The sequence below is a fragment of the Monodelphis domestica genome, chromosome 2 (assembly GCF_027887165.1).
Source record: "Monodelphis domestica isolate mMonDom1 chromosome 2, mMonDom1.pri, whole genome shotgun sequence".
Classification (NCBI taxonomy): Eukaryota; Metazoa; Chordata; class Mammalia; order Didelphimorphia; family Didelphidae; genus Monodelphis; species Monodelphis domestica.
This window is the reverse complement of record NC_077228.1, coordinates 230,983,522-231,008,466: the sequence shown is the minus strand read 5'-3', so window position 1 is coordinate 231,008,466 and position 24,945 is coordinate 230,983,522. Positions and strand designations below refer to the sequence as shown.

Genomic DNA, 24,945 nt, shown 5'->3' with positions numbered 1-24,945 from the left:
ATGGCAAAAGGCTGTGAATTCATTTAACTTGTTTGATTTATGAACAGAAATTTCCATCTTTACAAATTTACATAGCCCTGGAGTCTCCCACCCTCTTGTTTTGTTTTACTTCTCTGCCTTGGGGCATGAGGGCACAGGATGTCCCAGGTTTGTCTAATGAATTGGTCTTGGCTGTATTCCTGGGGAAGAGAGACTTCCAATTCTAAGCTTGTCTTTTCCAGGGAGGTGCAATCCTGAGCCCCTTAACCCTCCACAGACCAGAGACACATATATATGGAAGTACCTCTTCCACATCTCTTGTTTCATCCAGTGCACCCTCTCTCTACCAGGCCAGTGACAGTAAATAGAAACAGGGTTCTTCAGCTTTTATGGGTCCTGGACCCCTTTGGTAAGTTTGCTGGAGTCTCTGGATCCCATCTCAGAATGTTTTAAAACATATAATATAAAGGAATCATAGTGAAATAAAAAATTTAAGTTCCCCCCAAATTCAGATTCCCTGGAATCTATCCACAGATCTCCCATGTGCCCTAAATTAAGAATCCCTAAATTAATAAGTTGATGCACCTGAGGGGATTAGTTCTAGATCATGGCCATTTCATCCTGATAAACCTTAACCCAAGCTCCTTTGCCCTGGTCCTTTATTAGGTCCCTTGGGAAAGACAGGGAAATTGGAGCCTAGGTCTCCCTTTGTAATTCCTAGAGTCTAACATTCTAGGTGCTGTCTGAAGAGAGCTGGTGTCTCCCTGGCACTAGGGTCTTGGGTATATCATTGATTATGAGGGCAGAGTCAAACTCACAAAGAGCCACCACTGAGTCTCTGCTGGCCAATTCTTCTGATTCTTCAGCCCAGAAGCATGGCTCAATACTTCTCATCCACACTGCCAAAGACCCTAGGGAACTTTGTCATGAGAGGAACAGATTTTATAGTATAAACTTGACTAAAGGGATTATTAGGCACACAATTGCTTGAACAATGCCAAGTCTTGGTCCAGGAACTAGTTGCCCCTGGAACCCAAGATGAGTATCCTGGTTGGAATACAAACAGGTGAGGATGGCTGATTTAGACCCTGCTGTGTCAGTTTCTTTGGCAGTGATCATGACAGCCTTGTCCTGCAATTCCCTCCACACCATGGCTGTTCAATGCATAAGATCATAGATGTGTATTCTACACCCTTAACACTTGCTATAATGGGCTAGCTGGCCTACAGACCTCAAGACCTTAGAAAGTAAGGTAGATGATCGTTTACTCTGGGACCATCTCCTCTGTGGGAAAATGGAATACTCCAGAGATGTAGAATAGTTTAAACCCTTAGGATCTAAATCATTAGAAAGGATGAAAAAGGGGCAGCATAGTGGAACATAGATGTAAGGATCAATGTCCAGTTTTAGAAAGAGGGGAAAAAATAGCTGTCCATCAGGGCAAAATAGATTCTATTACTGGGATTGCTAGAACTGAAAGAAGTATTGGCCATGGTAGGAAAAAGAAATAGTCTTAGTGCATCCCATACATGGGATATCCAATAGGCAGAACTAGTTCCTTGCCAAAGAAGCCAACTCTAATTGGTTGGTTTTCTAATTCCCTTTGTTGTCTGAAGGAGCAGTAGGAAGTTCAGTGCTGAAGGGTAAGCTGGATCCTGTTTGGTATCTGGAGAGCACAAACTCACTTGTTCTCCCCGCTCCTGTTTAATAATCAGACACTGCTGGAGTAGTGACAGAGTCCTAGGGGAGACTGGCATTTCTGTGTGGTTAATTAAATAGCTGTCATCAAGGTAACATCCATGGCAACCCAGAAGGGGCTCTCAGACAAAGAAGAGTATAGCATATCTGTCACCTCTGGTGCCATATTCTTTCCTTGTTACTCCTCAAGGGTTGGTTGGAAGAGAGACTAAAAACTGAGAAGTGTTTTTCTTTCTTTATCCAGGACAGGGATACTGTGGGAATGCTTAGTGGATCATGCATCCCTATCATATTTATTAAGTTCCACTGACAGAAATTTACAACAGTAAGTTTGATACAAAAATCAGAATACAAAGTCTACACAGGGAGCAGCAAGGTTAGGGGAGGAAAATGGAGCCCTGGGCAGCAAAGCTGGAGGTGAACATGAAAGGTCCTGGAGCTTAGGCTGCAGGCAGGAAGCTTTGGAATATAACTTGCGTGAAAAAAAAGATGGAAATTGAGGAGGGAAATCTGGGGAGGTGTGAGCCCCCTTCTAATAAATTATGGGAGGTCACCATTTGGATCATTCCCCTTCTTGTATGGCTGACTCTCTTGCTCTCCCTGAATTGCCAGGAAGCAAGTTTCACCAGGGGTTACCCAGCCTGTAGGGGACAGTGAAAGAAGGCGCTTCATAAGCCCTAGGGTTGTGCTTAATGTCATGAGAGCCACATGGCAGCTGGGACTTACATCCTTCTCCTATCCCACAAATGTTTCAGCTCATTTCACTTGGGGTGGCCAGTGCCAAGCAAAGGGAAGCCAGGATTAAGAGCAGCCAGAGTCTGCTCATGGCTCCTGCCAAAGACCTGATGTAGACACCCCTCCCTCCCAGGTGGATTTCACAGGCTCATAGTGCCAGCGGGGTCTGTTTTCCTAAAAGTCAGATCAGTAGAGCCTAAGCAGAAAAGCATTATTAGGGAATACAAAGTCTCCAAAAAAACAGGAGAACATAGTACCAAGTGTTCATTTCTGCCAGTACCAGGCAGCTCCGGCTGGCCTGGTTGTATAAGGTTCCAACAGTTACTCCAAAGTCAGGGTAAGTTAAAAAGGGGGCCTCAGCTTCATTAAAACGGTGGGTATGACATTCTAAAATCAGAAGGGCAAGAGAAGGTGAGGAGAGCAAAGGGGAAGGCAGGCCCTCAGGCAAACCTCCAGTTTAGGATGAAGGCAGGTGGAATGGAGGGACGTATGCTGCTCCGGCTGGTTTGTGATTAGGCCTCCTAGGATCGCTCCACTTGCACTCCTGCCCCTTCGGTCATTGTCATTGTCTCCTGTTTTTTTATGGCCTCCAGGGCAGCTAGCTCTCGTGCTTCTTTCTTTTGATTTCTTGCTTCATACTCTAATCTGCTAGGAAAGAAGTGGAAGTATTGAACTCTGAGGTCACAAAGTCCAGCCCCACAACCTGGATTCCATGAAATAGATGGCCTTATAAAGTTCTCCTTTAGTTAAATTTTCATTCCACTTCTGAAGCATGAAACACTTAAGCACAGAGATCCCTGTGAACTACCTCCTGGAGACTGGTCATGGAGGAAACTCACCTGTTTTTAATAATTCTCTGTACAATGAGGTCTGTGGTAAGGTCATTACCACTATCAATCTGATGGAAGATCCCCCTTCTCTTGGGTTCCTGTGGATACAAAGGGATGCCACCATGGAGTGACTCATGGACTGCTGAAGGCCAAACCTCTCCTATTCCTTCTTGCAGTAAGAGTATGTTTAAAAAGAGCAGAGTGAGAGGTGGGGACAGAAGTGAGGGAGGGAGGAGAAAGGGAAGGGAAACCCATTATTCCCCTTGAGGAAAGATAGTAAGTTTTCATTCTCCCAAGAAAGGACAGAAATGTATGCCCATGAAGCCCAACCTACCCATGCATGTGGGGGGAAATGACTGAGAGGGTCAGTGGGCAAGGAGAAATCTGGAAGGGGGAAGGTTCATGAGAGGTAGAGAACCAGCAAGCATTCTGGGGCACTCACCTCATAGGGATCCGAACCGTCCTTATCAGGAATCACTTCGGTCTTCCCGTGACACACTAGGTCTACCTGAGGAGAGGAGCTGTGGGGGTCAGGAGTACCACTCCTGCCTAGAAACTCCAGGGGCCCTGAGAGCAGAGGCTAGTCCCTGACAGAGGTGTCTCATGACCCACATGGGCTCCTTAGTGCCTTGGTCAGACATTCTGCCCCTACTCTCTTCAGGGTGGGCTGCTACTCTTGGGCAGGCAGCGCTGAGGATGACGGGATGGATATTCTTAGTAAACTCAGAAACCCTTGGACACCTTTTTCCTTCCCTCAAATTAAGATTCTGGCAACCTTCCACTCTGCCCTGTGCTCCTGAGTCACCAGGATGACTCACCTTGAAGTGATCCAGAAGGTCAGCTGTGACAGCATAGGGAGCTCCAATCACCACCTCAGCCACATACTGGGGAGACAAGAGAGAGCAGTGACCTAGCTTTTCCTTCCCTGTTCCCAATGCCAGGAAGTGGCTCTGAAGACCACAAAGTCCCATGTTAAGCACTTTACAAAGCAAGAAAGGAGCCCAGCTAGTCATAGACAGTTCCACAGATAGCACCTCTCTTCAAAGGCTATTAAAACTAAGGGGAGTCCTAGAGATCAATGAGTATCTCCCCTTCTCCCATCACACTGATGAGGCTTAAAGGAATTAAATTAGTTTCTCAAGATTTCACAACTAAGCTGGGCCTTGAACCCATATTATCTGAATCCAAGTCCAAAGTTCTAAGATAGTTTACAAAGCGATAACCCTGATAAGGATTGTAGTTGCAACAGCTATTCTAAATTTCCTCTCAAACCTTCCTGGGAAGAACAGATCTATTTTAGGGTCTGGGACAGAAAGACAGGAAACTGGTCATAGGAATCACTAGAGAAAGATGCAGAGAGGTTCAAGAAGCAGCAAAATGAACGGTAAAGGTAGAGAATGTCAACTTCTTCTGAATTCTTCCCATCATAGCCCCAAAACAGGTCTCTGTAAAACTCAGGGATGCCAATGATCAAGGACACCAGCAGAAGGTGTTGAGGCAGAACAAGTAATGTGAAATTTTAGATTCACGTAATTAAAGGCACTACAGAAAGCAGTCTAAGGGGCAGCTGGGTAGCTCAGTGGATTGAGAGTCAGGCCTAGAGATGGGAGGTGCTAGGTTCAAATCTGGCCTCAGACACTTCTCAGCTGTGTGACCCTGGGCAAGTCACTTGACCTCCATTGCCTAGCCCTTACCACTCTTCTGCCTTGGAGCCAATACACAGTATTGACTCCAAGATGGAAGGTAAGGGTTTATTAAAAAAAAAAAAAAGCAGTCTAATATAGTTAGCATCATGGTTAACATCTGCATTCGAATGTGAAAACAAAGAGGCTGGAGATGGGGAAAAGACTTTCTTTGCCAGTGACTGAGTGAGCTCCAGAATTGAGACCAGCGAACAGGATCCCAAACCTTCCAGTAGGCTTGAGTTCAGAGGTGACTTGAGGCCAGGGTAGATGCCTAAAGTATTTCTGTGTACCTCACTGACTAGCCCTCTGAAACTCACCCTGCAGGCCAACACACTTAGAGTTCTCTCATGCACATTCATGATGGGGTAGTTCTTTCCCTTGTAGTGATTCACCTCCTAGAATAAAACAGAGATGTCAGTCAGCCAGAGCCCATGGAAAGGAGGTTTCTCAGAGTAGATTACTGACAGAAGGCCTATTCCACCCCACCCCCTCCCAAATCTTGCTGTTTGGCTGAAAAAAGTTTTTTTTTTTTCCAAACAGTATCCTCCTGCAAGAGGGAAGAGAGGAGTATGCACTGAGATGGGCCATACATTCTTGCTGCCTTTCTCACCATATCACTGAGTAGTTCATACCTGGTCAAAATGTAAGCCTGCAATGATGTAGGGTCGTTCTGCAAGCTGGTAGACCTTCTCCAGAAAAGACACATGCCCAATATCTGTGCCCAGGTTAAGAGAACAACTGGGAGAGAATGGGGAGTCTGACTCCACAGGGCAATCCTCAAGCACCCTTAGTGGAAGACTGGGAAAGAGAACAGTGATGAGGAGCTTCAGGAGGAGGGAGTTCCTTTACTGTTTCCCGTGGTTCATTCTAGCCAACTGTTTGTCCCTGCCCACTTTGAGACAAACTTTCCCATCTTTTTTCTGTAGCCTAAAAGAACCTTGGTGGGCTTAACAATGTAATCCCTTGGGCCCTCCTAATGTTTCTTTCAATCTCCCCAAAGAGGTCTGTGAATAGTGAAACCATTTCTAGGGCAGACATCATCCACTCTTTTCTGGGAAGAGCAGGAATAGTGCCAGACAGAAAGATACGGAACAGGTCAAAGGCCCCAGCCACATAGATGATGGTATCTCCTGGCTCAGGCTCCTTCCCAGAAGCAAACTGGATGATCTTCTGGGATGTCTGTAAAAACTGTGACACTCCAGTCCATGGGCTGTGGCTCCTTGGGCACTGGGGACCAAGCAGGGGGAACTGGTTAGACATTTTCAAAATCATATACTCAATAAGCTTACCCTTCTACCCACCAAAAGGGACTGCTCCCTAGGGGGTATATTTTGGGTCCCCTCTTCCCAGCCTTTTGAAGCTGCTGGTCTCCTATGGGATTTTCTTCCTTCCCCACCCACCTCCTTCATCCATTAGCAAGTCCCATGGTTTCTCTTTCCACATAAATAAAGAGCCAATAAAGGGAAAATTCACTGATCTGGCCTAGGGTGCCAAATTCACAGCTCTTTTTCTAGCCTGAAGAAGCTGGTAGGTACTGTTCCTGAATACTATTCTTTTAGCCCTTAAGGAAAGAGGAGAAAAAGGCTGGGGCAGGGAAGAGTCAAGAGAAACCAGTGAGTAATAAAACCTTTTTCTTGGTACCAATTTGTAGGCAGGCTAGCTGAGGTGTGTGGGGAGAAGGGATAGGGGAACAGTGACTGATGGAAGGGATATGCAAGAGGTAAGACCTAGCTTTAGCCCAAGAAAAGTTTAATTTGGTAAGAAAGGACATGAAGATGACAAAAGTTGGAAGTGTTTTCAACATGGCCATTGAGTGAAACACCAGCATCCTGGTCTCCACCAAAGGGCCCCAGATGGTCAGAGAAGTAGACAGCAAATCCCGACACATTCAATAGGACCCAGAAGCCACTGTCTTGTCACCTGGGAGAAGCCTTCTGGGCAAATACCTGCTCCAGCAGGTACTAGGTGAAGGGGCTACAAAGGGAGAGAGCCAAACTACTGTTAGAAACTTCAAATAGGGACAATCTCACATGGTAGTGTCTACTAAAACCCAGGGTTTGGCATGGGCAGGCTCAAATAGGGAGCACATGTTGGATAAAGATATCTACTTCCTATCTGGCCTTCTTAGCACTTGCTGTGAGCACTAAATCGAATCTGAGAACTTACTGGGGGAAATTCTAGAAATTGTGCCTGATACCATCACGTCCACCTGAGGGCAGGTATTTTCTTTAGTTCAGCTCTAATTGGAGTCTATGGGGGAAATGCAGGGAAACCCAAAACAAATTGGTAAAGTCAAATTCAGATAAATCCTGGAGTGAGGACAAAATATGCTTAGGAGAGGAGAGCAAAAAGACAGAGCTAGTAGGGGCCAGGGACTGGATCTTTTCCCTATCCTCACTCCATTAAAGGAAGAATATCCCTCGCCTTGTTGCTATCCCAAAGCCTCAAATACATGTGAGATACTAGGTGTTTGCCACATTGTGCTTGGGTGCTATATAAGAGTTCTTCCCAAATGCTCACCTTGCCAAAGCTGTCGGTGTATTCCCGGTATTCTGAGGGCAATTCCTGCACAGAAAAGTGGAGTCAGGCCCCCAGGGCCAGTATGGCACCAGAATTCCAGACAGCATTCCTTTCCATGGCCCACTGACAGGGCTCTCCTCCCTGATTTGGAGATGTCCCTGTTGAGAAGCAGGAAGCCTGCTGCTCCCTACTTGCTGACCAGTTTCAGGAAAGGAGAGTAAGAGTTTTGTTTCTCAAGGCCTATAAATATCCCAACAGTACCAAATGGAAAGAAATATTCACTCCCTTCCCAACCAAGGTCTTGGCTTTCAGAAAGCAACTATATCCTAAGCCCCAGGTATCAATGGCAAGGAATAGGGAAGGTCAGGAGAGTTACCAAAGGCATCTACTTATCAAATTCCCAGAAGATCACTACCCACTGGGTCACTATGAACTCACTCGGCTGCTGTGATGAGCTTTGGTCATGAGCAGCATCCGGCCAACTAGATCAGTAGTAGAGACTCCTTGGGTTCGCTTACATTCTCTGTAGGAGATGGGCAGGAATAGGATCAGTGCAGAAATGGCTATTCTTCTGGTGAGCAATACCATTAGTGAAGGCTTCAATTGCCCAGAGTGGGATTATTTTGGGAAGGTCTATGTATCCTCCCATCTCTAGTTAGGTGGGAAAACAGAGAGTAGCTCGTTCGGCAGAAGATCTTTCTGATTCCCAATGAAAGATTGGAACAATGAGGTACCATTTACGCTAGGGGGACAAAGGACATTTAGTTCTATGCTGTATGAGAAGAATTGTCCAAATTGTCCAATTGTCTATAAGAATTGTCCAAGCTTTCCAAGGACACTTTACCCCAGGGGCAAAGTGGCCTCATCTAAGGCTATCATATTTGGGCTTTCAACTTTTCCTCTTCCTTCAATACCATTTAAGGCAAAAACATCCTGTTCCCATTGTTGATTGAAAAGTCAACAATTTCAACAACCTGTCAGAACTGACAAACAGGGATACAAGGGACCTGATTTAGATCCTGTTTTGAGTGACCACTAGATGTCTGTTTCCTGCTTCCCCCCCCCCCCCCCTTTCTAAAAACCCTCACCTTCCATCTTAGAATTGATACTGTGTATTGGTTCCAAGGCAGAAAAGCAGTAAGGGCTAGGAAATGGGGGTTAAATGATTTGCCCAGGGTCACACAACTGGGTAGTGTTTAAGGCCAGATCTGAACCTAGGACCTCCTGTCTCTAGTCCTGGTTCTCAATCCACTGAGCCACCCAGCTGCCCCCCTGCTTTGTCTTTCAACTGAAAAACCAGTTCCTGAGAAAGGAGTTAAGACTTAGAAGACAGAGAACTAGCATTTTACAGTGCAATGGTTGGGTGTCCATATAATAAGTATTTTGGTTCTGATCTTTATTTTGATCTACTGCAATCTACATATCACTGTTTTTCAAATGCATGTAGATTCTGAAACAATAAAATTTTATTCTAAAGTACTACTTTAGAAACCACAGCAATTTTTATCATGTATTTTCCTGGTCAATGATAACAACTTAAAATTTATACAGCATTTTAAAGTGTTCAAAGAGGTTCATGTATATTATTTCATTTGAGCTTCACAACTCATTGAGGAATTATCCCTATTTTACAACTTAAGAAGTATTGCTATATATACTAGCAGTACAATTAGTATAAGTATTCTAATGTAGTTTGCTAAATTTTTTCATTAAAAAGGAGTCTTTCCCCTTGCTTGACAATGGAAAAGAGATGCCAGACACAGCTGATGTTGTTAGTTTTAATTTTTAAGCCTTTGTTACAAGGAATGGCACTTTTAACAGGTAGAGAAGGGACAAGGATACCCAAAAATGAGGATTCTAGAAGAACAAAAGCATCAACAGAAACAAGATGGTTAAAACTGATGCTCATTCTCAAAAAGGCTGAAGGCCACTAGTAGAGTGGGTTTCACAGCATGGACTCTAGTGTCAGCTTTGTGTGACTTTGAGCAAGACATTCATCCTCGTGAGTATTACACTCCTTATTTGTAAAATGAGGGATTTCTACTAAATGATTTCTTAAATTGAAATGGCAAAGGGGTGCAGAGGAATTGATGCTGGATTTGGAGTCAGAGGACCTGGCTTAAACCCTAGCTTCTTCATTTATTGTCCATGTGACCTTGGTCACCTCTCCTGGTCTTGATGTTCTCATGTGTAAAATGAAGATATTAAATGAGGTGACCTGTGAAGTCCTTTCCATCTCTAACTCTATGACCCTATTATTCCTTTCTGCTAAAAAAGCAAAATACAAATCTCTGAAATGCTTAGTGTTAGTGTGATACCTATAGCACAACCTAGTGGTCACATCTAGAAAAAATGAAAACCTTTCAATAGGCTGTCCCCCTACTTTGTAGCTGGGGCAAATTCTAGCCAATTAGAGAAAAGAAATGTAGAACCCACCCCTTATCAGCCTGATTGAGAAGCCCCTCTCAGTGGCTACCAGGAATCAGGGAATACACTATGAAATCATTTATAAAGTACTACATAAAATGGTAAGGAGTCACCAATGGAAATGTCAAGGATGACATTTTACCTTCATAAATTCATCTTTACCTTTGAATCAGTTCAGCAAACATGTATAAAGTAGTCACTCCTCTCTTTACAATCCCCTATACTCTGTCCTCCCACCACCACCCCATGCAGGGTGGGGCAGGGGGGCCTCACCTGTATCTTCCAGCCTTCTTCACTTCTTCATAGGTGTCCCGTCCATCCACAGTTAAGGTGATGTCATCTAAGAGCAGCACAATACACAAACACACATACATTAGATGGTCAGCCTTGCCAGGACACCTCAGGACAGCCTTGGCCAAGAGCCTCAGTCTCAGAGTCCACACCTTCATATACAAAAACTCCAGGGTCAAGGAAAATGCTTCCAGTGTCTCTTAAGATTTCCTAGGTCTGTTTGACATACAACTTTTCTGAAATTTAAAAAAAACTTTCATCTCTGAAGAGTTATTTAGGGCCTACCCCCCTCCCTCTAGTTGCTACATTGCCACCTTAGGACTTCCAGGATAGGGTGTGCAGCCAGGCCACTTACTGCCATGAACACAGAAATCACAGTTGTATTTGTCCAGGGTCTCCAGGGCAGTGACGTAAGGAGCACCAGGCACAATCTCATCCACCCACTTGATGGCCTGGACCATTTTGTATCTTTCCTCCTGAGTGAAGACAGGAGGGCCCTTGTGCTTGGCAATCTCCTCTAGGGCAAGGCAAAGAGGAAGAAAGAGCAGAATAATGACGAACACTAATATTGATATCCTGAAGAATCCACAGCAAGGACTCTTGTTTCCAGCCCTCATCCAGCCACCCAATTTGCTAACATACTTCATTACTGAACATCTTAGTTTTTTGAGGCCTTGGGTTCAATTCCTAGATAATGGCAAATCTTGCACCTGGGAAATTAGGGAAGCAGAGTAGGTACTTAATAAAAAGTTCTTGGTAGAATAAGTCCTCTCTCACATTTCCCTAGTCTTTTTACCAATCTAGGCCACTAGATCCAAGTAGGGAAAGGGTCTGGGATACAACTACCTCAGCCCTGGTCATCATATTTTGCCTTCCACATGTCCACTGCCTGCAAGGATTGCAACTTTTGGGGGAAGGTACCATGTCTATTTGAAATCTCCTTGTATCACCTGACTGAGAATAACCAAAATTTCAGGCCTGTGCTACTGGATGGGGAGGCAAGAGAGCTAGGAGAGGATCTGGGGCACAACAGCCTCTTACCATCAGTGTGGACCCCTACGACAAGGTAATCTCCCATGGCCCGTGCCTGACGCAGCTGGTTTGAATGCCCATAATGTACCATGTCATAGCTGTGGAAATAAATGGAGGTATCAAGCTTTGTTGAAAGGGAGGGACAGATGTGAGTTGGGGAAGGAGGGTCTTCCCCATTTGTTGCCTCTTTGGGGTAACCCCCCAAGGAGCTTAGAGCTACCTCACATAACTGAGGATGAGTAGGGAGGGAAGATCTTTGTGTGTTGAAGATTCAGGAAGTAAAAGCCACGTTGCTTAACAGCTCGACACTGAAAGTTTTAGAAGTCACATCAAAGTCAGGTGTAGCCTGAGAAATTCAAGTGTAACAAAGGGACAGATCCTTATCGACAAACCTAATGCCAATATGAGAATTCATTATTAGTTTGGTCATGTGACCAAGTCTGACTTATAAGGAGTTTCACAGATCTCCTGAGGAGTGGTGAGTAGCATTGTGACTCCTAATATTTTTCTAGTTTTAAGACTTCAAAGAGGGACTACATAGTATGTTTATTTCTAAAGTTTAAATCCAAATTAATTTTGCAATACTCCTTAAGGTTATCAGAGCTATCCTGGGAAAAACAAAAGACAAGAATCACTGGCTTAGAAAACCTGTAGACCAGTAAAGAAACACTATCCATGGCTTAAGGAAGCTTGGAATCTAGAAGGAGTTTTATTGTTTTGGAGTCTGTTCTCAGGATAATTGGGGTACACCATTCCCTTCCTTCACTAAGAATGCTCGCCCATGGCCTATCAGGCCTTACCTAAGGTTCACAATCAAAGACCTTGTTCCAGGGTAGGCAGTCAAAACCCAAAGAAAGTTAATTAAAATGTCCCCCAAGAAAAGCAAAGAGGATTGAACTGAAGTCCTGGGGGTTAGGGTAGGGTAGAAAGGTGAAGTTAGAAGGGAAGCTGAAGTGGAGTGTGCATGAGGATTATTGAACACACTCAGGGGAATGAAGTCCCAGGCCCAATGCAAGCCTGAGGATTAGATCAAACAGAAGCCATTTCATAAGTAAGGTCAATAGGGTCTGCTCCAGAGTTCACTTGATAAAGGGGCAGATGGTAGGATCCACTTCTCACTTTCTTTGGCCCAACAGAAGTTAAGGGAGCTGCTGGTTTTGCTTAACAAACTCTAGACTTAGAGTTCAGTAGAGCATAGTACAGGAATATGAAGTACTGATACAGTTTTGTTCTCAAGGTTCTTACATTTTTATTAGGTATAGGACATTTTTAGTCCCTTAATACTGCCATCCATTGCTCAGAAACCCCAAACTAATTACAATTGATTTAAGTAGAAAAGACACTACTGAAAGGCAAAAAAAAAGGGGGAGGGGGGTCATTTTTCCTATAGGGCAGTGCACCTGTTATTTGGGTTGTTTTGGTACAATCTTGTTTGGGGCCCTGGAAGTGCTCCTAGAATATACTGAGAATGACATTATGACATGATTCTGGTTCCGATAATTAAGCAATTCTGGCCAAATACTCACTGACTACCTCAGAATACTTACTGGGATGAGAGGCAGAATACCTGGTTATAACCCTAGCTATCCTATTGTTAATGGTATCTTGTTACAACATCTCTAAAGAACATTTGTTCTTTAACTGAGACATTGGGTGTTTTGAATGCTAGAAAGGAAAAAATACAATACAGGCACTTTTCACTTGGAGCAAGCCTAATATCTACAAAGTGGAATTTACATAGTTCATTATAATTTGTAAAACATCTCTATAATCTCATTTGATACTCTCCAAACCCCTTTGAGGTCTTTGGTAGCATTTCACAGATGAGAAAACTGAGAAAAGGAGAGATTAAGTGACTTTTTCAAAGTTTCACCGCTGGCAGAGCTTGATTACAAATCTAGGAATCTTTCTACTAACCCACAACTGCTTCTGCCTAAGAAAATCCAGATTTTATAAACTGTTGAGGTGTGATTAGTTCCTTCATTGGAGTATGATTTCATATCTTCTATAAACTAGAGTGAATAGAGCCTGTATAGCATTTTAAGTGGTAAAAATGACCAAAAAGTTGATTCACACAAGCAGTTTCTGAAACATAACACAACTGCACAATATAAAACATACCAGCTGAGTCAAATAATGTTTTATATTAGTACAAAAACAAATGGAACTTGGCCAGGCCCTACTAGAAAAAGCCAAAAATCCTGAATGTCTTAGGGAAACATTTTGGAGCCCTCTAAATGCTCCCCCACAATTTTAAATATTCTTAATCTTAACAAATACGACTATATTGTTTTTTTTTCTTCCATTCATCTGATAACAGAGTGCTTAGTGTACTCATAAAGGTCTGGCATTAAAAACCAAGAATGCTCAACTTCCCCATTCACTTTTACCACTGTCTCCCTTTGGGATAATGGAAGTCAATCTCCTGATCCAAAATGTTTTCCTATGTTTACCTCAATCTGAATAGTCCTAAGTGTAAGGAGAAAAATTTTGTGCACCCCTAAGTAATACTTCAGAAAAAGTAAAGAATCCCATGCTTCCACAGTTGCTAGGGATTTGTAGAAGCACAAGGGTCAAATTCCTCAAAAAAAAAAAGACAAGGCATCAAAACCGTGTTTCCACCCACACTTTCCCAACCCAAAACATTCCTTTTTCCCTGGACAGACCCTCAAGTTCAAAGGTCTACAGCATGAGATAATCTTTTCCCTCAGTTAGACGAACTGCTCCAGAACTAGTTCATCTGATTTTTAAGTAAGGAGCTGGTCCAAAAGTCCACCTTATCTAAAGCTGATAATCTCTTAATATAAAGGACTAAGTAGGTTCTTCAATAGAAATTCAATCTTTTACAACAATAAACCCTTTGTAAATGCCTTTTCTCCTTCTTAAAGACTTTAAGGTTCTTGCTAGTTATAATCCAGTTTCCTTTCCCCAGGTCAACTCTCAGGTTCTCCATGAATAGACACACAGCTGTTTCCATGACTTTCCCTTGGCTCTACCCAGCCCTCAAGACTCGGGACTCCGGAGGTCCGGCACCTAAAGGACCACCCTTTTTTGTTCAAAGGCTGTTGCTTTAGTGCGGAGGGAGGAATGGGAAAATACGTGGACTTTTCCTAGCTGAGTAGTCCCGTGAACTGCACCCCGGCGCATCTAGCCAGGAAGGGCCGTTCTACGGAGGCCGGGGAGGAGGGGAGGGACGAAGGGATGGACACCAACCGAACCTGCCCGGGACTCGCTTCCGAGGGGGCGGCAGCCTGCTAGGAATCCGCTGGACCCTCCCAGAGAAGTTCGGAGCCCGCCGGCTGGCAGTCCGCGCCAATCGTTCGGGCTCACCCGGGTCTGGGTCCTGGCTGGGCTGGGGGCTGCGACGGGACCCAGCTGGGCAAGAACATCGCCCGGCAGACCCGGAGTTACCCGGCTCTACAGCGTTTAAAGCCCCGCTGCCTCGGGCAGGACCTGGGACACTACTCTCCGGGGGGTGGGGGGCCCAGACGGCGCAGAGTGAGGCAGGGCGGGCCGCAGGGCCCTGGGGCGGAGGCTGGGGGTAGAGGTCTGACGGACGGACTGATAAAGGGAGGCAAGGGAAGGAGAGAGAAGGGAACGGGCAGGAGAAGACTGGCACAGGCGGACAGCCAACCCTGCTCGGGGGTGGGGACTCGGGCCCCCCTGCTCTGCCCTCTCTGCCCCACGCTCTCACCAGCCGTCACACCAGACCCGCACGGTGCGCTTGGTCCCTGGGCCAAGTTTCTTGGAGGGATCTGCGATCCCGTGTCCGTTTCGGATCATGTCCCGGCGGCGGCAATGGTTCTAGCCCTTTCGTGTGCGGCGTTGCGACCGTCCAACGACTGACTACCGACTCAGAGCGGCCACAACCCGGGGTGCCACGGCTCTGGAGCCGCTGCCCCCGCCCCCGCGCACGCGCCCACTACCGTCACGTGGGGGCTCACCCTGCCGCGCTGGGCCAATTGTACAAAGACAAGCTCCTGGCCCGACAGGCCCGCCCTCCCTCCCGCAGTAGGCCGCGCCCCTCAGCGCGCTGTCACTCCCTTCCCTTCCACCTATGCGGCAGCCGGGTGGAGGACGCCCCATGCTCCTCAGGCCCCGCCCAAATAATGTATCGGAGAACTTGGGCAGATTTGTACCAGGCTGAAGAGGTCCTCCTCCCTCCAGACCGCCTGCAGGAATTAGTCCGGTCGGATATGCTCGGTCCAGTGTCCATAGGGCTTATTTCATCTTCTCCACCTCCTGGAATTTTGGAGCAAGAAGAGAGTGGAAGGGTTGGCTTCCTAACTAACCTGGTATTGGAGACCGGGTGGGCCAAGGGACTTGGGAAAGTTAGTTTAGACTGCTAGTTGTCAACTTGGGTGAACTGTGATCCTGACCATCTGACTGCTCCAGACCCAGGCTTGCTCTCACATTGTATCCCTTTTTCTTGGGAGCCTTACTAAAAGTACTGTTCCTCTTTTCCGACTTTTACATTCCTGGTCGAGGTCACAAGGCTTCTTGTTTTCATAGAATGCTTAACCAAAGGAGTCCAAGGTATGGGAAAAGATAGGGGAATGGTTTACAGATTGTTTTTCCCCTAGCTGAGGCCTCCCCCCCCCAAAAAAATACACCAAAATAATCAAGGTATTGCAGAGCTGTTTATTTGAAAAAAAAAATGAAAGGATTTTGCTTAGAGCTTATAGAGAGGTAAAAGCCACCCTATTACTGTATACCCGAATACAGAAAAAGATAACTAGAGTTAGCAACGTTTTTAGTAACAAGTGGTAGAAATACAGTTCAGGGCCCTAAGCGCAGTCTGGTGAACTGAGGTAAAGGCAGCTGTGTATTTCTTCATGGCCAGCCAAATGTGAAATATCACCAAGTCCTTTATCTTACAGAAAATTGTTAGTCTGCCACTTCCTCACTCAGGGACTAGATGAACTGGAGATGTCATCAATAGACCCCATTCATGATTGAGTGCATTTTGTAGCACAGAAAGTGGTACAAAGAGCTAGGAGATAGGCTTTGAAGAGGGGAAAACCCCCAGAAAAATTGCTAAAAATCCCAGTACAAAAATTTCATCCATTATTCCCCTTCACCAGTCAACATGGAGGTTAACTTTACCTTTCATGGTGACTTTTGACCCCTGAATAAGGTTTCCTGAAGTTATTTTCAAAGTGCCAACTGTCTATTCCCCAACAGGTATGAGGCTACACTTTTTTCCTCTTTATGCCTTTGGTACAGCCCCTGCCAAACCAGCCACCTGAGCATGGTACTGAGTTGAGAGGAGCCCCTTGCTCCTTATGCTCCCTGGATTGAATTTCTTCTGCATTCTGTGGGGGCACCAATGGCTTTCGGCTGTGGCTTCCTTCTTCATCAGCACGAAGGGGAGTTGCCAGAGAGAAGATGGGGTCTTGCCACCTATCAAAAGGGAAAGATATAAGGCAAGCACTTGAATCTGATTTAAAAAATACTCCATTAAAATGTGTGGTTGAAATGGGAATGAAATGAGAATGTCAGAAATAGTAACTCACTCTTGCTACTTTTTCATTTACCTCCCTCCCTCCCCCATCCCCACCAAACCAAAACCATATTAATTTACAACAATGGAAAGGAAGACCAGTGTGTTAAGTATAGCCTATGGGAAACCCTTACTATCTTAGAATCTAGTATAGGTTCCAAGGCAGAAGACTAGTCACGGCTAGGCAATTTGGGGTTAAGTGACCTGCTCAGGGTCACACAGAAGTGTCTGAGGTCAGGTTTGAATCCAAGATCTTCTGTCTCCAGGCATGCCTTTTTCTTCTGAGCCACCTACTTGCCCCTAAAATAAGTTTACTTAGTTTAGATAAGATACAGTCCCTGCCTTCATGGGAGCTTACTATCTAAGAAGGGAAAGCCATAGATAATTGTAATATACGATGCACAAAAGTGCTATGTGAAGTTCAAAGGTGGAAAGGGCTTCATAAAGTAATTTATATTTGAGTTGGGCTTTAAAGGATGGTTCCATGTCATGTTTGTACTATAAACTAAGAACACACACACACAGAATCTGTTTGTAAATGACACTGTGTTGATTGCAACAAGTTCCAGGCATTACGAGGGACCCAGAGGAAGGCCTTCAGCATACCAGGCTGACCACCAGATTGTAAGATCTTTAATCACTGAAAATGTTTCAGCCTAACTATACACAAAGGGAGAAAGCAAGTACATAAAGAATATCAGTTGTTAAGGCTTATGATATTACAGTTGGATGAACAGTCCATAAAATTATCTATACATAGTGATTAGTATATTACTCAGTATGACCAATGTACAAGATACACACTGATTAGTGCATTCTGTAATACATACTGCTTAATAATATACTGAGCAGGATCTGTTGCAGTATATGTGAGGAGCTAGGTGGCATGGTAGCTAGAGTGCTGGGCCTGGAACTCAGGAAGAGGAATATTCCTGGATTCAAATCCCACCTCAGACACTTCCTAGCTGTGTGACCCGTGGCAAGTCATTTGCCCCATTTGCCTTAGTTTCCTCATCTATAAAATGAGCTGGAGAGGATAGGACTGAAACTGTACATAAATTATAGTACATACCATATATCAGGCATACCTATTAGGGTATATTACTAATAAATGGGCTCTAGTGACTGTTCATATCCAAATGTATATCATAAAGGTTTTTTTTTTTAAAAACCCTTATCTTCAGTCTTAGAATCAATACTAAGTATTGGTTCCAAGGCAGCTCATACTTTATAAACTGGTCTTCTCTCCCATTGCTACAAAGTAATGAGGTTTTATTCATCTCAGTACTCTTTACTCTGTGAAGATATTTATGAGGAATAGGTCAAAAAAGTGTTTTACAGTAAAATGAACGGGTTATTTTACTACTCTGGTAGTAAGTTAGTCTGTCTTGGATGGACAATGAAAGATGAACCATAAATTGGGCTTAGAGTGAACAAGAAGGGGTTATAGACTGCTTCTGGGAAATAGTACAATCTTTTAAAAGATTTCCAAGCTTCTCCTTGGATAAAAAAAACAAAACAATATTCTTCTGGTAATACTTATGTCTTTGAACTCTGGGATATCAGTCTTGAAAGTATTAAAGTTACAAGTTACCCAGAAAGCACTGATGGTCAGAAGTAGGCTGCAGCATATTAACAAGGAAGAACTGCATAACAATTAAAAGATATTGTCAGAGAATGTACTACTGGAAAAGAAGGTGGGTGGGATTACAAAAGGGAGGAAAAGTAATGAGTAGCCTGTGAACTCTGCCAGTGCCCACACAATGTAAAGGGGGTTCAGAAGAAGGCCCTCAGCATGTTGGGCAGACCGAGAACAGAAGAATAAAGAAGAAAAGTAGCACAGGATGAAGTCTGTGATCTGAACCATTGTTAGTTCTATATCAATGTGATCATTTATTCATCAAAGTACTGAAGTTTATAAAAACTAAGCCATGGATAGATATTAATAAAATGTGCTAAATTTTTAAAAGTACACAGTCCATATTACACAATACCTGGCATTACACAACACCATTATACATGTCCTTTAAATATAACAATTACCAGGTCCAGAAATTGAAGAAATAATTTATAAATGAAATTCTCTATTTTAAAAAGCTACTAATTTTAGAATGGATTCTTCTTGATTAAAAGAAAAAATCTACAGAAATAACCAGAACCAGACTGTACTGTAAAACTGGGCTATTTGATTAAGTTGTGAAGAGAATGAAACTCATAGACCTTCCAAAGCAACTTTACTTTTATTTCCCTGAAGTATAAATCTTATTTCTACTAGCAGAAGACATGAATGGATCATCAATATAAAATTAACTACAGGTTACATTATCAAAATCTATCTAAAACTCCCAATGAGATTTCAGTCTTCAAGTGCAACTACCCTTAGAAGCAATTCCATCAAATGCTTTTGAACCTCAGCCACTCCCTTAGGTTTAAACCAGCCTTACAACTTCATTAACAACCAGGCTGCAAGGAGAGAACAGGAGGAGGTTTGGAGAAATACATAAACAAGCAGGACAGTTTTGAAATAGAGTAGGCAAACTATCTCCAGTAAAGATTTGCTGTTTTATATGAAATAATTATTCTTTCTTTATGAGAAAATGCTCACATTAACCACTGCTTTATACATTAAAAAAATCAGTGAGCCAGGAAAGGCTCACGTGATCATCTGTACACATATAACAGGCAAGGGAACTAAAGGCTGCCCAGATCAGGCTAGGGAACCTGGGTCCCAGTCACACCACTTACCTATTGTAGGGGGGAATCTCAAGACCCAGTTCACCCATTAGCAGCTGCATAACATCATCACATTTCCCATGAAGTTTCAAGGCAGCCAGGTCATCCTTTGGTGTCCACTGAGGACCAAAAAAAAAAAAAGAATGCATAAAGGCATTTCTCAGTATGGTAAACCTACTATGACTTGGAAGGAGTTACTAAAATGGAAACCCTTTCACCCTCTTCCAATGCCTTAAATTCTGGAATCCTATCTCCCCGTACCTTATAATCTTTGTGTTTTGACAGCTTACTTATCATCTGAAGCTCAATGTAAAAGCTACTTCCTTCATTAAGGCTGATCCCCACCCCCACTCCTAAACTGGAAATTTTTTTTCTGTCATCAAACTGTATGGTATTTTACCTTGCTTTTATGTATTTATACTTTGATTTGTATATTTATGAACATTTATTTTCCATGCCAGCACATAAACTCTATGAAAGCAGGGACTATGTTATCTATGTTTTTACTTCATCCTATGCTTGGCCCACTTCTTTTTTTTTTTTAATCCTACTGTGTATTGGTTCCAAGGCAGAAGAGCAGTAAGGGCTAGGCAATGGGGGTTAAGTGATGTGCCCAGGGTCACACAGCTAAGAAGTGTCTGACACAAGATTTGAACCCAGGACCTCCTGTCTTCAGGCCTGGCTCTCAATCCTCCGAGCCACCCAGCTGCCCCTTTGGCACATTCTGACTGCTCACTAAACAGTGTTTTGAATGGATGAACAGATAAACCCTTCCTTCTTCTGTATTAACCACCCCACCCTCATCACTCCACATTCCTATTTCATTCAGCATTCCAATTCCCCTACACATGATATAGTAGGTGCTTCCAGTCACATTTCAATTTTCTCTGATATTACCTGTAAATTTACTATGTAGAGTTTAGGTCGCCGGCTAGGGGGTTTAGTCATGCACCAGAGACATGGATACTTCTTCAGCACCTATCATAATCCAAAGAAACAAGACTACTGAAAATTGAGATTTAAAACTGAGCCTAAATGTTGGAAGAAAGCAGAACAAATTTTGAAATGGAATCTGTTCATTTCTTTTCTCATCTTGTACCTTTAAGCTGGATCCCAAACATAGAATAGTGTCAGCTTTGCTTGCTGCCTCCGTTGCTGCTTCCCAGTTCAGAGGCTGCCCCAAAATTCCCCTCTCACCAAAGTGCACAATAGTATCTCGTAGTTGTGACCCACATTTATGACAGGACCGGCCTGTCTGGTGTCTATGCAGGGCTGTTCGTTCAGTCACATCAAATACCCTCAAGTACTCTCGGTTCGGAGTGCAGGAGGTGCAGACCTGAGGAGAGAGGAGGCCTGGTGAACTGGAGTTTAGTGTGCTTCTCCCTCAAAGTCTCCCAAGCCCTGGCCATGGCTGCTCACCTCAATGTACATGTTCCCATGAAGCTCTGAAATTGCTGAGCGGGGCAATCCACTCCTTAAATGAAGTCCATCACAGTTCTGGGATACTACATGCTGTACCTTTAAGGGAAGAACATGGGTGGGAAGACAGCAAGATGTTCTGAAGAGTCTTCCCACCTTGGCTCAAGATCAGCACTGCAAAGAGCTCACAACACAAAGACCTAGGGCAACATTAATCTTGCTGAAAGCCTCAGGATATGAAGGAAAGTGTGGCCAAACTGTAAGACTGTTAGATCCCACTAAAGAAGCAGGATTGAGTCCAAGCACAAATTGGGTAAGACATGTAAATCTTGGCAGAATTCTTTTAGAATAGAGGTTTCGGAGGTAACTGGCAAATCTCACCTGTATGCTGAACCAAAATAATAACCAACCTGCTGCTGCCTTTTTAGTATCATAAGCCATTAGAGGAATCAAGTGTATCGTCTGCTTTCCCTCACTGTCACTGAAGATTCTCAAGGTTTTAGGTGAAAGTTAGGAGTTATCATAGTGCCTTAGGGGAAAGCTCTTCTGTGTCATTACATCTACTTTCCTGAAAGGCCCAGTTAGATTTACTCCTGGCTTCTTGCATGAAGTTGCTGAACAAGGTCAAAGGAGCCTCTTCTAAAATGGATATGGCTCCTGAAATCCATGGGAGTAAGTCAAGAAAAGCCAGAGGGATGCTGTTACCAATGGCCTTAGTGCTAACCATGGAAACCTGAAAGATGTTTCAGAGTTCCTGCTGGAAGAAAGGTTTCCTCTGAATTAGTCATTTCAGCCTAGGGGGTGCCTAGCTCACCTTGGTAGCCAGGCATCAGAGAGGATTCAACCAGGATGATTAAACCAGCACAAACCTAGAAGTTAAACCTATCTAGGAGGGCTTCTCAAACAGGGAGAATCAAAAGGTTTTAGAACAATGGAGAAGAGTTAGGTCATCTCCTTCAGGCCCTAGAAAATAGGAGTGCTAGAGACCCTGGACTCTTACCAGCTTCTGCTCATGTAAGCGGGCGATGCTCATGTGGGTGAGGGTAGGCTCCGCCTCACTCAGATCGGCAGCACTGCCAGATGGAAGGGAAAAAGGGAAAGGTGAGGAGGAGCTGCCAAGTTCAGGTTCACACTACATCTGAAATCCCTCCACTTCACAGGGAAGGCCTCTGTAGCCTGCCTAGGAGGTAGAACAGGGGCAGAGAATTAACTTTTGCTTTTTTGCTTACTTACCTAATGCTCCTCCCTTTCTGAAGCAGGGTCCACACTCCATTAGGGCCCCGATAATCTGGGATGGAAGCTGCCTGCATGGCCAGGAAACACATGAAAGGAAAGACAAGCATGAGGAAGGGTATCAGCTGTAGCTACAGGCAGAACTCCAAGAAGATGTAGGAAAAAAAAAATGGGCTGCTACAAAAAAGCCATTATACCTCATTTCTATACACACATTCAGCTCCTTGAGATGATGGATTATTTCATGCTTTGTATTTTTATCCCCAGCACTTAACACACAGTAGGTGTTTGATAAATGCTCACTGACTAATGTTTTCAGCTTCAGGACAACTTGTGCCTTATGAATCCCTAAGTAAGGGAGGATCGTGCCATCCAAATTCTTACCATCAGACACATTTTCCTTCAAGTAGTTTCTATTCACAGGGTTGTGGTAAAACTCAAATGAGAGGATATTTATAAAGCATTTTCCAAACCTTTTAAAAGTATCAGCGATTATTATTTTATCCCTAAGCTGACACTTTACACATTGCCAAGATAGAATGAAAATTAACTAAATTTTCTGATCTTCTAATCTAAATTGTACTATGTATATCCATCTTAGAGAATAAGATGTAGGAATAGGGCATCACTTGGCCTTTGAGCTTGATTTCATTTGACTTTTGAGGAGGCTATTCATTCTCACACTGCTGCTGTAGCCTAGATGATTTATATTACAACGGGCAACTCTGGTTCTCCCAGAGTAGAATTTCTAAAGTGGCAATACTCAAGACTCCAGCTCTCTCATGTGCCACTTAACAATGCTTCAAGGCCTCTTATTACTGTATTAAATATTAATCTGACTATAGGGAACATAATAGCCATGTGATTCTTCTGGTTAGTTGAGATAACAAAAGTTTGACTCACACAGAATTGTCAGTACTAGAGTTAGAGCAGCTATAAAGAAGTGAACAAGCCAGTAAGCTAATAAATATTTCAAAGGACAGTATATGGTAAATGACAATCTATAACAAGGTATGAGTTGACCTGACTAACCCTCTCCTCCTTATCCTATGTATTTTGCTCCTTATTCAATGTCTTTTTTCAATTTTAAAAACAGTAAGTAATGGAAAATCCAGGAGTTTTTTCTCCATACTTGGGGGGCAGAAAGCTGAAGAGTCAGCTAGAAGCAGGTGTTCTTTCTACTGTATCATGCTTTAGAATGTAGAAGAGAGGTAATTCTAGTGATTTTAACTTCTCTGGGCCTGTTTCCCTACCTACAAAAAGAAGGTAAGAAAATGAGCTAGATGATGATGGTTCTCTATTCTTTTATTGTTATCATTTTCCTTTCTCTCTCTTTCCCCTAATACTTAGTTATAACCTTTATTATAAAATTTAAGGCCCTGAGCTCCTTGAAAGCAGGAACTTTGCTTTTTTTTTTGCCTTTCTTTGTATTCCCCTTACTTTGCACAGTGCTTGACATCGATTAGGTGCTTAATAAATGCTAGTTAACTGATTGGATTTTTGCTTTAATTTACTAAATCCAATGCAAACATTTAAATGTCTACTATATACAGGTACTGTGCTAAGTATCTTAATGAAATTTAGTTATAAGAAATAAGTTCAATATTTTATATTGTTCTAAAGTAATATTAAGTTGTTTTTTGATTATGAGCTTTAGCTGATTTGATGTGGATCCCCTTAGTTAGGAAAAAACATTCCTACAGCAAGGACAAACCAATGGTCTCTAGGGGGCACCATCTACAAACCTACTATTCTACCTGTGTAAGACAAGTGAGCCTGAGAAGATTTCCAAGACCAAGTCTCTTATTGGCTCTTCCAGGAAGAATCCCTGACAGTCAAGTAAACTGTAATGAATACAATAATGTCACTCAATTCCCTACCGTGCTAATTCCGGCTCCTGTATAGATGACCAAATGTTTGGCATTTTGGACAGCTACAGCCAACTCTTTGACTTTCCTCCTTAGCTCCCCTGGGTCATCACACACCTGAGGAGACACAAAAAAGGTGGTCAAAACCCCCCCACCCCTCCCAGAATATAACACACAGAGGACCAAGGAACTACAAATGATTTGGGGAGGGAGTGCTGGGGGGTTGGAGAGTTGTGGTGGTGTCAAAGACCCTTCTGTCCTTTTCCCAGAGTCATTATGTTTTTCTTCCCGCAAAAAGCTTGCTCTCAACTTAGGGAAAAGAGAGCTCTGTGAGCCCAGTAGGGCTAGTTCAGAAGCAGCAGAGGAGTGCCCAAGGCTCCAGGGAGCCTCGAGATCGTATTTCATCGCCCTCCTTTGGGGGGGGGGGGTGTGTGGCCAGGGTCAGGCTATGAAGCCTAGAGGTTGGGGTCTGAGCCGAGGGCCTGCAGGGGGTCAGAGAGCAGGGGCGGTGGTGTGGTGTCCGGGATCAGAGTTGGGGGGGGGGGGCGCGCAAAGGCAAAGCCGGCCGGAAGCCGGACGAGCACTTACCTCCTGCAGCCGCCGCTTCAGGCCCTCCCGCCGGCGGCTCCTGCCCTGCAGTTCCTTCACCAGTTCTTCGCTCTCAGCCAACAACCGGCACTCCTCCGCGCTCCGCTCCGCCACCGCTTTCTTAAGGATCCGGGACACCTGCGGGGGGGAGGGGACCCTGTGAGGGAGAGTGGGGCTGAACCATGCGCTCCCGGGGGGACGCCCCAGTCTGTACTGGGCCTACCTGCCGGAGTCGGTCTCGCTGTTGCTCCTCCCGAAGGATCTTGTCCCTTTCGGCCGCTTTCCTTTCGGAGCGGCTCAGGCCGCCGGCGGCCATCGCTCCCCTAGGCAACCGGCAGCAGCCGCTTCCGCCCGAAGTGAGAGGTGCGCCTGCGCAGCTGAGGCCCTCCGGCCCCGCCCCTCTC

At 44.2% G+C, this 24,945-nt stretch overlaps 2 protein-coding genes across 15 annotated transcripts; both read right to left on the bottom strand.

Annotated features, from left to right (window-relative positions):
- Positions 1 to 1,902: 1,902 nt before the first annotated feature.
- On the bottom strand, positions 1,903 to 15,434 carry PCYT2 (phosphate cytidylyltransferase 2, ethanolamine). 14 transcript variants are annotated; one of them, XM_056817325.1, is made up of 14 exons: positions 15,337 to 15,434; positions 11,207 to 11,295; positions 10,521 to 10,682; positions 10,148 to 10,214; positions 7,886 to 7,970; positions 7,448 to 7,492; positions 6,848 to 6,901; positions 6,016 to 6,154; positions 5,560 to 5,642; positions 5,245 to 5,322; positions 4,061 to 4,126; positions 3,685 to 3,750; positions 3,252 to 3,340; positions 1,903 to 3,060 (listed from the first exon to the last, which is right to left on the bottom strand). In XM_056817325.1, exons 1-14 carry the CDS (start codon positions 15,411 to 15,413, stop codon positions 2,934 to 2,936), a joined length of 1,227 nt encoding a protein of 408 aa, XP_056673303.1. In that variant the 5' UTR covers positions 15,414 to 15,434; the 3' UTR covers positions 1,903 to 2,933. The 14 variants fall into 14 exon arrangements, with proteins under 14 accessions (XP_056673303.1, XP_056673304.1, XP_001379677.1 ...); XM_056817326.1 differs by having other exon boundaries at positions 1,903 to 3,057; XM_001379640.4 differs by lacking the exon at positions 15,337 to 15,434 and adding an exon at positions 14,892 to 15,179 and having other exon boundaries at positions 1,903 to 3,057.
- A 390-nt stretch (positions 15,435 to 15,824) lies between these two features.
- Positions 15,825 to 24,923, bottom strand: SIRT7 (sirtuin 7). Its single transcript, XM_001379626.5, has 10 exons — positions 24,765 to 24,923; positions 24,542 to 24,679; positions 23,966 to 24,070; positions 22,086 to 22,156; positions 21,853 to 21,925; positions 20,853 to 20,951; positions 20,533 to 20,769; positions 20,331 to 20,411; positions 19,446 to 19,552; positions 15,825 to 16,600 (listed from the first exon to the last, which is right to left on the bottom strand). The coding sequence occupies exons 1-10, from the start codon at positions 24,855 to 24,857 to the stop codon at positions 16,390 to 16,392; spliced, it is 1,215 nt and encodes a 404-aa protein (XP_001379663.4). The 5' UTR covers positions 24,858 to 24,923; the 3' UTR covers positions 15,825 to 16,389.
- Positions 24,924 to 24,945: the final 22 nt, after the last annotated feature.

Bases quoted from the DNA above. Each gene is read 5' to 3' on its own strand.
- SIRT7 (XM_001379626.5), bottom strand. From the start codon at position 24,857: ATGGCCGCCGGCGGCCTGAGCCGCTCCGAAAGGAAAGCGGCCGAAAGG. The intron at 22,157-23,965 runs GTAGGGAATTGA...CTGGCCATGCAG, and splicing joins CAGGAGCCGGAATTAGCACG to GCAGCTTCCATCCCAGATTA. The intron at 16,601-19,445 runs GTAAGTGGTGTG...CCCTTTTGATAG, and splicing joins GAGATTCCCCCCTACAATAG to GTGGCAAGACCCCATCTTCT.
- PCYT2 (XM_007482848.3), bottom strand. From the start codon at position 14,980: ATGATCCGAAACGGACACGGGATCGCAGATCCCTCCAAGAAACTTGGC. The intron at 10,215-10,520 runs GTAAGTGGCCTG...TGCTGCTCTTAG, and splicing joins TGATTTCTGTGTTCATGGCA to ATGACATCACCTTAACTGTG. The intron at 7,493-7,885 runs GTGAGTTCATAG...TTTTCTGTGCAG, and splicing joins AAGCTCATCACAGCAGCCGA to GAATTGCCCTCAGAATACCG.